General features: G+C 41.8%; 3 protein-coding genes and 1 pseudogene across 9 annotated transcripts; 3 read left to right on the forward strand and 1 right to left on the reverse strand.

Annotated features, from left to right (window-relative positions):
* Window positions 1–1024, forward strand: part of LOC104802202 — a 2220-nt pseudogene extending 1196 nt beyond the window's left edge.
* A 289-nt stretch (window positions 1025–1313) lies between these two features.
* LOC104802203 (zinc finger CCCH domain-containing protein 32-like) lies at window positions 1314–5150 on the forward strand. 7 transcript variants are annotated; one of them, XR_769994.2, is made up of 8 exons: window positions 1314–1703; window positions 1868–2010; window positions 2456–2518; window positions 2622–2741; window positions 2843–3124; window positions 3213–3533; window positions 3640–4344; window positions 4644–5150. XR_769994.2 is itself a non-coding variant. In XM_010525684.2 (8 exons), exons 1-7 carry the CDS (start codon window positions 1610–1612, stop codon window positions 4042–4044), a joined length of 1428 nt encoding a protein of 475 aa, XP_010523986.1. In that variant the 5' UTR covers window positions 1314–1609; the 3' UTR covers window positions 4045–4057; window positions 4135–4569. The 7 variants fall into 7 exon arrangements, 5 of the variants coding, with proteins under 5 accessions (XP_010523986.1, XP_019056718.1, XP_010523988.1 ...); XR_769995.2 differs by lacking the exon at window positions 4644–5150 and adding an exon at window positions 4571–4625; XM_010525684.2 differs by lacking the exon at window positions 4644–5150 and having other exon boundaries at window positions 3640–4057; window positions 4135–4569.
* A 251-nt stretch (window positions 5151–5401) lies between these two features.
* Window positions 5402–7374, reverse strand: LOC104802209 (OTU domain-containing protein 6B). Its single transcript, XM_010525692.2, has 3 exons — window positions 7332–7374; window positions 6434–6546; window positions 5402–6182 (listed from the first exon to the last, which is right to left on the reverse strand). The coding sequence occupies exons 2-3, from the start codon at window positions 6535–6537 to the stop codon at window positions 5402–5404; spliced, it is 885 nt and encodes a 294-aa protein (XP_010523994.2). The 5' UTR covers window positions 6538–6546; window positions 7332–7374.
* Window positions 7375–9650: 2276 nt separating this feature from the next.
* LOC104802207 (glutaredoxin-C11-like) lies at window positions 9651–10277 on the forward strand. The gene has a single exon (XM_010525691.1). It carries the CDS (start codon window positions 9740–9742, stop codon window positions 10070–10072), a length of 333 nt encoding a protein of 110 aa, XP_010523993.1. The 5' UTR covers window positions 9651–9739; the 3' UTR covers window positions 10073–10277.
* Window positions 10278–11648: the final 1371 nt, after the last annotated feature.

Genomic DNA, 11648 nt, shown 5'->3' on the forward strand with positions numbered 1-11648 from the left:
GGCATTCCTTATCGAGAATGCTCATCACCTTCCCTGGACCAGTCTCTGGGAAAGAAAGATTTGAGGAATCCGTCAAGAAGATCGTCGGAATGGGGTTTGACCCAGCCACCTCAAAGTTCACCTCAGCGCTGGTAGTTGTTTACGAAATGAGTGACAGAACAATACAGCAGAAAGTGGAGATCTTCAAAAGGCAGGGATTGTCAGAGAGTGAGATCTGGGCAGTTTTCAAGAAGCTGCCTTTCTGTCTCAAATACTCAGAGAACAAGATAACTGGTGTTTTTGAAGCGTTGAAGAGATGCGGGTTGGTAGAAGACGAGGTCAAGGCAGTGTTCAAGAAGTATCCAGAGTGTATAAGGTATTCAGAGCAGAAGATACTGTGGAAACCCTCTTAAGCCTAGGGTTCACCAGAGACGAGGCTGCCCTAATCATCAAGCGACATCCCCAGTGCATTGGGTCATCCCCAGACAAGTTGAAGGAGAAGACAGAATTTGTGGTGAAGAAGATGGGGTGGCCATTAGAGGCAGTGTGCGCGGCCCCTACAGTGCTGGGATACAGCCTGGAAAAGAGGACTTTACCCAGGTGCCAAGTGATCAGAGCTCTCGTGACCAAAGGACTGATAAAGGAAACCCCTTCAATGGCAACTGTCCTGTCGCCTTCTTCTGGTGCATTCTTGAAAGCCTACGTGCTGAAGCACCTCAAAGAGTTTCCAGAACTGATCGATTTCTTTCCGGGGAAATCCCAGTCTGCTGATCTCAAGTTAAGGAAGAAGAGCAACAGACCAAAACGTGTCCAGAGCCACTGAGATTACTCTTCTGTTTTTTACCGTTAGATTGAACTGAGAGTGTGAGTTAGGTGATGATGAAAGCTGGCAGTTTGACGCCGACACTGGAAGCCGTATATAGCTTTTATTATTATTATTTTTTTTGTGATCATTGAATGTGGGGAAGGTGTCGACTCCTCGACTTGGATTCTGTAACGTAGACTTCCGACTTTACAGAGAGAATGACGGATTTGTCCCCGTTCTCGGACCACACCACTTGCCACTTTTAAAGCTGGACTGCCTCTTTTTGACGGTTTGGCCACACACGCCCTATCTCCGTCGAAGGGCTTTTTGGGTAATTTTAGAAAAGGGGAGGAAAGTAGCAATTAAACTGTATACGAGTTTTAATGTATTTCCGTGGAAAATCGCCCTTTTTGGTGGTGCTTTTATTTGGCCGAGACAAAAGCAAAAGAAACAAAATGCGAATAATATTATATTATTAAAAAATACTATATCGCACGAGCAAATAAGAAAACAATGAAGGTGAAAAAACCAAAAATGAAATAAAAGCTTAAAAAAAAGGGAGAAACTACACAACCAACCAGACTGTACGGTATCTGAAGGGCGAGAAGAGAGAGAGGGGCGTGACCAGAGGGCTCAATCACTGTCGAAGCATCTTCGTTGAAATCTCGCCTTCGATCGGATTCTCTGGTGTTTCTAGATCATTCCGGCAAGGTTTCTGAAGCCTTCGTCGATCCTCCGGCGTTCCACGGCCTCTGACATTTTGTCATTATTATTTTCAGCACAGTAGGTGAAGTCATTGTAGAAGAATCCCTAGAGAGGTTTTCAATGGATATGTACGGACGCAATCAGGCGACGAATGGGTCTCAATCTGGTCAAGCACCCGAATGGAGCTCCGGAGGTAACGAGACGGGCCTCGAAGGTCAGTTTTTTTTTGTTCTCGTGTTTCGAGCTCGGTCTCTGATTCGCATGCGCGTGGTTTTCCAGCAAGTGCTGGGTCATTTTCCTCTTAGGGTTTCTGAAATGCGTTTGGGAATTAGGTTATTTTGTGATTTTCCCCCCTGGGTTTGTGCTGTTTGTGTACAGAATCGATGTGGCGATTAGGGTTGAGCAATAGCGAGACGTACCCAGAGCGACCTGGAGTGCCTGATTGTGCGTACTACATGCGAACCGGCATCTGTGGATATGGTAGTAGGTGCCGTTACAATCATCCCCGCGACCGTGCTATGGTAATTTCACTTGATCATCGGCTAATTGTTGATGTTCTTGTCGATTTGGTGTGCTGTTTATGTCACGAAATTATCATAGGAAGCAAACGCAATGCTTGTTAATGTGGGTGCTTACTGGGTTCTAAAGTCTCAGATGCTAGAGAATATAAGCTTGAATACATTATCTTTTCTCTGTCTTGGATTGCTCATCCTATTGCCAATGGCGGACTTAAGGGGGGGAAAATAACATAAGCAATTACTCTGGTTTAGCGCATGCCCTATCTTTTTCCTTTTTTTTTGTTCATCATGTAGCTGGAATAAGCTTCATTGATAGGGCAAGATTGATTAGGATGAGATTGATTTATTTAGTTTTCGTAAAACCTCTCGCTGTGTTACTATTTAGCAACTTTCAGCTATTTTTACGACTTCTTGAGTTCAGAGTTTGTTTTCTTTTACCTCCATGTAGGTTGAGGCAGCAGTTAGAGCTACAGGAGATTACCCAGAACGAGTAGGTGAACCCCCATGTCAGGTAATATTGCGAAGAAATTGTATTCATATTGGATGTGAAATGGTTGTCAAAGGATTAGGAAAATTATGATTGTTATTGATCATTAATTGGATCATATTTGCAGTTCTATTTGAAAACTGGAACCTGTAAATTTGGGGCATCATGCAAATTCCACCATCCAAAAAATGCAGGTGGATCCATGAGCCAAGTTCCTCTAAATATACATGGATATCCACTACGAGAGGTAAGGATACCTTTCCCTTATAGTTTCTTTCTGTTCTCTTTTCCGATGCACTTCTTATATACCCACAAGCTTCCCACTTTGTCTATGTGCAACTCTTGTAGGGTGAGAAAGAATGCTCCCACTATTTGAAAACGGGGCAGTGCAAATTTGGTGTGACCTGTAAATTCCACCATCCTCAACCTGCTGGCACGACAGCTCCAGCATCTGCACCGCAGTTTTATCCGTCGGTGCATTCTCCTATACCTGACCAGTATGGAGGCCCGTCCTCTAGTTTGAGAGTAGCTAGACCTCCTCTTTTACCCGGTTCGTATATGCAAGGGGCTTATGGTCCCATGCTCTTAACCCCAGGCGTTGTCCCAATTCCTGGCTGGAGTCCTTACTCGGTAAACTGTAATATTATACTGTTGCATCAATCAGCATATCTATTTACCTTTATCTCTCTTACGTTTGCATTTGTCACACGTGATGTAGGCTCCGATGAGTCCTGTTTTATCTCCTGGTGCACAACATGCGGTTGGAGCAACATCTTTGTATGGAGTCACACAGCTCTCTTCTTCCACGCCTTCGGTTGCTGGGGTTTATCAGTCTTTGTCCTCTTCAACAGCTCCGTCTGCTGCTGGCAATCAGAAAGAACAAATCTTTCCTGAAAGACCCGGAGAACCTGAATGTCAGTACTATTTGAGAACAGGGGATTGTAAATTTGGATTATCTTGTAAGTTCCATCATCCTCGAGACAGGGTTCCGCCAAGAGCAAATTGCATTCTCAGCCCAATTGGTCTCCCGTTGCGCCCGGTATGCTATACTATCCATTTACCCTGTGTAAAATTATATGCCGGGGGAATCATGCTCTATTTTGACTTCATGTTATATGTGTTGTTTCTTCTTGTGACAAAACTAGGGTGTGCAGCCATGCACGTTTTACCTGCAAAACGGCTTCTGTAGGTTCGGATCCACATGCAAGTTTGATCATCCAATGGGAACCCTCAGCTACAATCCATCGGCATCCTCTCTGGTGGATGCGCCAGTGGCTCCCTCCTATCCCATTGGCTCTCTCCTGGGTGCACTTGCTCCTTCATCCTCGGAACTTAGGCCTGAACTCATCTCTGGCTCTCAGAAGGACGCGTATTTGACCGGCCTATCTTCCTCAAGAAGCACATCCAGCATCTCTGCTGGTTTGATTTTCTCCCAGAGCGGCTCTCTTCCATTTCCGGATATGCAACTCCCAAGCCAGACTACTGCTCTTCCTTTAAGCAGCGGCAGCAGAATCACAAGGCAAGGCCGTGAGATTCGGCGCTCATTTTAACATAATCTCAAGGGTACGCCTCAAAATCGTCTTTTCAATTGTTATCTATATACTTGCTCTTGAATTTATGACCAAAGTGGTACTTCAAAGGTTTGGCAAAAGCCTATTACTAAGACCTGAAGGAGGCCGGCCAAATGACATGGAAAAGGAAAATAATGTAATGTGCATACCATCAGCATAGCGATAAAAGCGGAACCTGTGTATACGTTTATAGAGACAGATAAGCTCATCGTCCCTACATCCAGACCATTGCTGCTGAAAGAACCGATCAAGTTCCTTGGAGATTTATCTTTTTTTTATGTAAGATTATCATTCTCATCATTTCATTTTTATTTATGGACATTGTGATTTCAGTATGTTAAGGTCCTTTATCTTATTATGTATTTGTGTGAGCTGAGAGTTGACAACTGTGTTATGTTCCAAAACCACGTAGCAAGTCCGACTGTATCTCGTATGTGTGTGTATATATATGTATGTACACATGTCTACATCACATTGGGCATTATGCAAAATGAATGTTTTTCAGGGAACTTGTTTCATTCGTTACTTGTTAATGCAATCATGTGCGCCATTATGAACCCCCAACACTCGGCCATCAGGTGAAGGATCATGTCTCGATGAAGATGGAATTTGTAAAGCGGAGCGGGCGAGGGCTGTTCAGGACGCTGTCGAAGGGACTGATCGTGTTCACGTTTAGAAGACGTCTGATTCGGACAGAAGGTTCATGTTTCAGAAGCGAAGGTTTCATTCCGTTTCTTGAGCTTTAAACAATTTGGTTTTTGGGAGTGCGATTAAAATGTAAAAGTTTGAGTGAGTGCCCATTTCTGCAATCACAAACTCACTATGCAGTTTCTGCCCTTCTTCTTGTTCATCGTTTCCAAGGAATAAGAATATTCTTGAGAATGTAATAGACACAGATGTATATAAGGATGTGATCTTTAGAATAGTAAAATAAGACGGACAGGTTCTGGGAATTCGACATACATATCAAGAATTTTTCAATAACAAATTCGATAAATATAGTATAATCTTGAAGAAATCTCAATGACGAAATCTATTCCGTGATGACGTCCGCCACGATGGAGTTATAGTGTTCGCCAAGCCCGAAAGCAACAAAGAAACAAAACCAGATGGACTAAAAACAGAGCAAAAGTAGCTTCGACAGAATAATGTAGCACAAAATACCATCCAGAACTAAAGAAGATGAGCAGAAATTGAATCTATGTTGTTCAAGCTGCTGCTCTTGCAAAAATCTGAGAGCCAACAAGCGATTCGCCTACAACTAAGCATTGAGTGAAGAGGGTTACATAGAACGAAGGCCCGAGGAATCATGGGAAATTGTGAGAAAACAGTTAGATTAAGAATTATAACTACAACATCCTTTCCCCATCTCGACTTCCGGGAATGATCCCGAATACACCATTATGTGTTTCCGCAGGCAATGAGTCAATGCCCCGAGCTCCAACTGACCCCCCCATGCCGCCGTTGACTCGACGTCTCTGCAGTACTTCTCAAACTGCTCTTCCACTGAACCCTCTGATTCTTCCTCGCCCTCTGACAGGAAAAACGGGAGGAAATCAGTGGCGTGCTCCCTCATGTGCGCTGCCACCATTTGCCTCAGCTTCTGGTAGTCGTAAGGAGAGGCTCCGCCTGTTAGATGGGCCAGCTGGTCCTCCACGGCCCGATAGAGGCAGTGCCCATCGGGTTTTATCTCATTGACGGTCAGCCCGAGAGGCTGGAGCTTCCTCTCAAGCCTCTCCTTCTCCACCATGTTGTCGCTTGTCATCTTGCTCTGCTCCTCCTGAATCCTCTGCTCTCTTGCCGCTTCCTGTTGAGCACGTTTCTCTCGCCTCTTTGCGCTCTTGCTGGTTCTGGAATGCTCGGGCTGAGCAGCAACACCGACACCAGCTATGGCCCGCACCAGGCTGTCAATGTCTCCTTTTTTGTTGTCTGTTTCATTAGCGCCGCTGTATCCTAGGGCGGTAAGTTCTTGGGCATGTTTTTCCTTGAGCTTTGCAGAGAGTCTGGAGATCTCTTCCTCAACCTGCTTCTTCTTGGTCTTTTGTTCGGCCTTGCTTCCTTTAGCAGCCGCCTTCTTCAGCTCGGTTTCCTTGTTCTGCAGCTGTTTTATCTCTTTCCTGTGCATTGGACAACGCCATTGATGCATAGGATAAAATCATGCAAAGACGCGCAGAAGCATGAAGTTTTATATGTTAACCTAAATGCATGGCTTGTGAATCGTGATATTCAATCTCCCATACGATAACGATAGTAAAGATCCCTTCAGTCGAGGGACAGTCTATTTCTTCATGCCACTCAAGTCGAAATTGATTTAGACAACCGAAAGTAGAAACCTAGTGAAGTTCCAAATAACTCTATCATAATTCACCTGTGCCTGGAAAGCACCTCATCAATGGTTGCCTGTTGCTCCTGAGAAGTATCAACTGAGGTTGCTTCGGATACATTATCCCCAGATTCTTGGCTGTCAGCCATTTCCAGAACCTGAGATATCAAGAGGACAAAAACATGAGACGAGATTATGATTTAATCCAGTAAGTTTTAAGCGAAGGTGGTTCGCTATCCCTAAAGTCAAAGAGAACAGCACGGAACAGAACAAACAACAGCAGAATCAACAACTTCAAGGATGAGAGTAATGGCTGAAATTACAAAAGTTTCGGTTTGCGGTTGACCCTTTGGATAATGAACTTTTGCGTCACAGACAAAATACCGTACATAAACTCAAAAGTCCAGACTCCAGAGATATCCAAGCAAACAGAAGAGCAAGCAACAGTTACAATCGAGGAAAAAACCCATCCCATTTGAATAGGCAATTACAGAGAAATCAAAACTTCTGGCTAAATAAATTAGTGAACTTTTCGCAGTTCCTTGACGAACCCATCTGGACTCTCGTGGGGGTCATGCCCTTCTGAAGACCCAGAACGTAATTAGCAACCCCACTAAGGAGAATATCAAAGAACACCAAACCAGGCAAGACAGATACGATGACGAAGATCGTAGTGGTCGTAGACGATTATAAACAATGCCAAACTCTCCGTTTTACATAAAATCGCAAAGCAGAGCAAGCTAAATCAACTCAGGTTCTTCTCCACCTCAGTATCTATCACTGAACAGAGAATAGACCACCCCTAAACTCAGAATCTAAACCCTAAAAGTACCACCAAGACGGCGGGTTCTCAGACGAATAGGGATCCATGCGGAGAAAGTGGACAGAAATCAAATGTACTCTGTGGTTTCTAAGCAGAGAGAGAGGGAGGGAGAGAGGGTACCTGGTCGAAGATGATAGGCGAGAGCGACGGCGGCAATTGATGGAGAGCTCGGAAGAGAGAGAACCCATTGCATACTTATATGATTTTGGGCCGAAAACAGCCCATTAAGAGAACCCGCAAAAAATCCATCAGGGCCTCTTAGGAAGCAGACCCTCTGTCATGTTCAGAAGTGTAGGATGCCATGGAGTTTTTGAATTTTAATTTTTATTGTGTTTACTTTGACTAACATTTAACTTCCATGAGAGCGTTCTTTCCTAATCTGATTAGTACGTGCATTCTTTAGTTATTCCATCATGTAGAGTATGTTTATTGATTTAGAGATCCGAATCAAATAAGTCTCCAATTTGTGTGGTTTTCTAGCTCATATTTAAGGGTAAAACCCCTAAAAAACCTCCAATTTGCAAAAATATATACAAATAAACCAATAAACCTTCAACTTGAAAAACTTTCATTCAATACCCGAACTTGTAACTTGTCATTGAATAAAACATCAAACTTGTAAATTATTGCTCTAATAAACCTTTGACCGGTTTGACCACAATTTCAGACGATCGGAAATCCACGTATTAACGGATTGCTGATGTCACCTTATACACGTTGTCAATTTTAATTTAAAAATTGATATCAGCAATCCGCCAATACATGGATTTCCGATCGTTTAAAATTGTGATCAAACCGGTCAAAAGTTTATTAGAGTAATAATTTGCAAGTTCGAGGTTCTATTCAGTGACAAGTTACAAGTTTGGGGATTGAATGACAATTTTTCAAGTTGAAGGTTTGTTTGTATATATTTTTGCAAGTCGAAGGTTTTACCCTTATGATTATTATTTCGATAGTTATGTGTCTCCTATTTAAAACTTCGCATAAATAATATCTTCTCCTATTGTAACCAACCGATCATTAAATGTCATAGGCATAAAAGGTTAGATTTCGGTCTCACCTAATCTTACAGGTAAATCTGCAATGCAAGATGTCGGGAGCACCGTAACGGTGATGATGACATGTCACAGTGGACGGTCTAGATTTGACCTAAAAGAATACTTCAAATCCGTGATTTGCGTCGGGTTCTGTTCTGCCACGTGGTTTTTTTAATTCCCCGACAAGGGATAAATATATCTTCTTCTTCTTTTTTATGTAATTTGTTAGGATAAATATATCTTACCTATATGTAGATGGAGCTATTTAGCAGAATATAGAAAAGGAGAACATCATCGCGTGTTTGCCTGTGAAAATCTCGAACGGCCAAGTGGGCCAATCAATTGGCCATATAACTCTAGGAAAGGGCAGATTATTTCAATAATATATATGACACGTGGGGATTAACTACCTGGTGTGGACCAACTCATCCCATGGATAAACTTCTCATCACAGATTTTTCCACGTCAGCATATACAAAGTATTTTTCGAAAAAAATATGATGCATACTTAGCTTTTTGGAGATGGCAACGTTTTTTTTTTTTTTTTTTTGTAACCTGCAACGTTTTCATTATCATGTTTTCGGGAACAAGACAGGTTGTAAATTAAACGCATCACAAGAGTACATTACATATACATTTTACTAGAAGAGTGTATATATATATATATATATATATATATATATTTATAAGAGCACATGTATAGAAAAATAAGATTTGATTTTACTATAATGGGCTAGCTAGTGCCATATGCACATGTCGGATCTCCTCTAGTACTCTACGTAACGCTAATACGTACGTGATGCATGCATGACAATGTCTGAAAGCGGGTAATTTGACTTCATCATATAATATTTAACCACGCAATTAACTAATTAACAAAACGCATCAAATGTCGCCTTTTTCATGGTATATGTATCACCAAATTAACCTTCCATTACGTTTTCCACTAAAGAAAAGAATAATATGCATTAACTATACTGCTGGGTATGTGATGCTGCTGCCAGCCACAGACCGAAAGCGATAGAACTCCATCTTTTTTAATCATTAAAAATATATTGTTAATATATGATTTTTTTGTTATTTCGAATTTTTTATAACCTTCAACGTCTTTTCTGTTAAATACAGTAATAAATTTAGAAAATAGGGGTCAGCATCAGACAAATTATAGGGGTGAGCATTTTTCTTATCCAGAAATATAATATCTCAAAGAACTTGACCTTTTTATTTATGGGGGAAAAAGTTATAATATATGTGTATCTAATTTTTCTTCATATTTTACGGTTTTTGTATTTATCAAAGCACCCATCGGATTAAAATAAGGCCGAAAAATCCAAACTTCCACAATACCCACTATATATAAGAGCTGATCAAGCATTTCTTCACCACACCTAAGCCTCTCGTCTATTCAAGGAACCCTAATCAGTGAGAAGCTTTTCTTCTTCACCAAGCCACCGCTCAAACTTCCTTGTCTTCCATTCTTCGTCTTACGACATGGACAGAATAAGAGACTTGGCCTCCAAGAAAGCGGCAGGGATCTTCACGAAAAGCTCATGTTGCATGTGCCACAGCATCAAGTGGGTGGAGTCCATCGATTCACATTCTCTCTTCTACGAGCTCGGAGCGAGCCCGGCGATCCACGAGCTCGACAGGGACCCCGAAGGCCATGAAATGGAGCGTGCGCTACGTTCTCTTGGCTCGAACCCTACTGTCCCAGCGGTTTTTGTCGGGGGAAAGTACGTCGGCTCGGCCAAAGACATCATCTCCTTCCACGTCGACGGCTCGCTCAAGCAGATGCTTAAGGACGCCAAGGCCATATGGTTTTAGTACTCAACTAGTCCATACATAATCGCGGTTGAGGGGAATCAAAATCAATATCCTGAATGATATATATGTGTGTATGTACGTAACCGGGAGGGAACATCGGTGTATTAGAAAGGCTTTGTTTCTGTCGTCGGGTTTATATAGATATATTACGCATAATCAACCTACATTGCACGGAAGAAAAGAGCTTCCTGACTTATGGTATATCCTAAACCTTCTTATCACACGCGGGGGTCATTCATCGTGTTCGTTTATAAACTTCTACGACTGGATCAAACGTGACAAGTGACTTGTATTTATTTGGCACCATTAATGCTGATGAATTTGTCATCTTAACCATCAGACCCGAGTACCAAGATTTCACAACCTATAAAAATGAGGAGAAGTTCAGTTGAAGCTTTGATCGATCGAATAGGCTTTTCCCACTGATCTACGATCAGAAATTGATCTTTAATTTGGGACAGATTTTTTTTTAAAAACAAATCCATACCCAAAAAGATGAAGTGACAAAGGAATCTATATCCAGAAGGAATTTTCATATATATATATATATATATATATATATGTGTGTGTGTGTGTGTGTGTGTTATCGGATGAAAAGCTTCATTCACAAGTTAACAGAGACGGTGAGTGGCTCATTGCGGTACGTGTGATATCCATTCCACACTTCGGAAGAGATTGCAAGAGGAATCAACACAAGTGTGAGATCAGAAACAATGGAAGAATCTGGGCAAGTTGGTGGGCAGGGCACAACAAATGGAATCATATATACACGCATACATATATATATATATATAGGTGAATGATGTGTCACTGAAAGCTCGAATCTTTTTCTTATTTTTTCCTAGCCGAAATATTGGAGGAGAAGGTTTGCAAGAATCCGGAGATTACAAGTTGACAGCCCTTTTGTTCCTACAGTGTCCGGCACTACAACATATCTTTGGTATTTCTCGTCGGTTCACGATGCAATATAATTATTTTAATCAGCATACTATATTTAGAGATCATAGGTTTCATCCTGATTTATCGGGCGGTTAGTGATTGATCCCAACTAAACCGAGTCACCGAAGCCAAATCCTATTCCAAAATCTGCCCTAAACCGAATCCAACAAAAACAAAAACTCAACTCTGGTGAAAATGCACAAAATTCCGTGCCGGCACTTTAATTGTGTGTGCTGTCGCTTTCAACAATCTCTCTCTATATATAAGATATTTTATATACATGAATATGGGTGCATAATAATCAAAGCAAACCCACCATGATTCTGTGTGGCGTGGTTACTCTTATTTAACATTTACGTCTAATCAGTTTAATAAATGTCGTAAAAAGCTGCGGACATGAGGCCCATGCACAGCTAGCACGCGTATTTTCCTTCGCTCGCTTCATAAGATCGATACGTACCCATTGATAGATTCTGTGCATGTAATTGTGTCGAATCGTATGCTCTTTAATTATACGATCGAAGCAATTCCAACATTACAGCTGAAATGAAATTATTGTCATGCAACTTTTACAGTCAAGATAGAACATCACGAAAGCCGCTTTACTTCCCGGGGGAGGCATCTGGATATCTTTCCC

The sequence above is a fragment of the Tarenaya hassleriana genome, unplaced genomic scaffold (genome assembly GCF_000463585.1).
Source record: "Tarenaya hassleriana unplaced genomic scaffold, ASM46358v1 Cleome8, whole genome shotgun sequence".
NCBI lineage: Eukaryota > Viridiplantae > Streptophyta > Magnoliopsida > Brassicales > Cleomaceae > Tarenaya > Tarenaya hassleriana.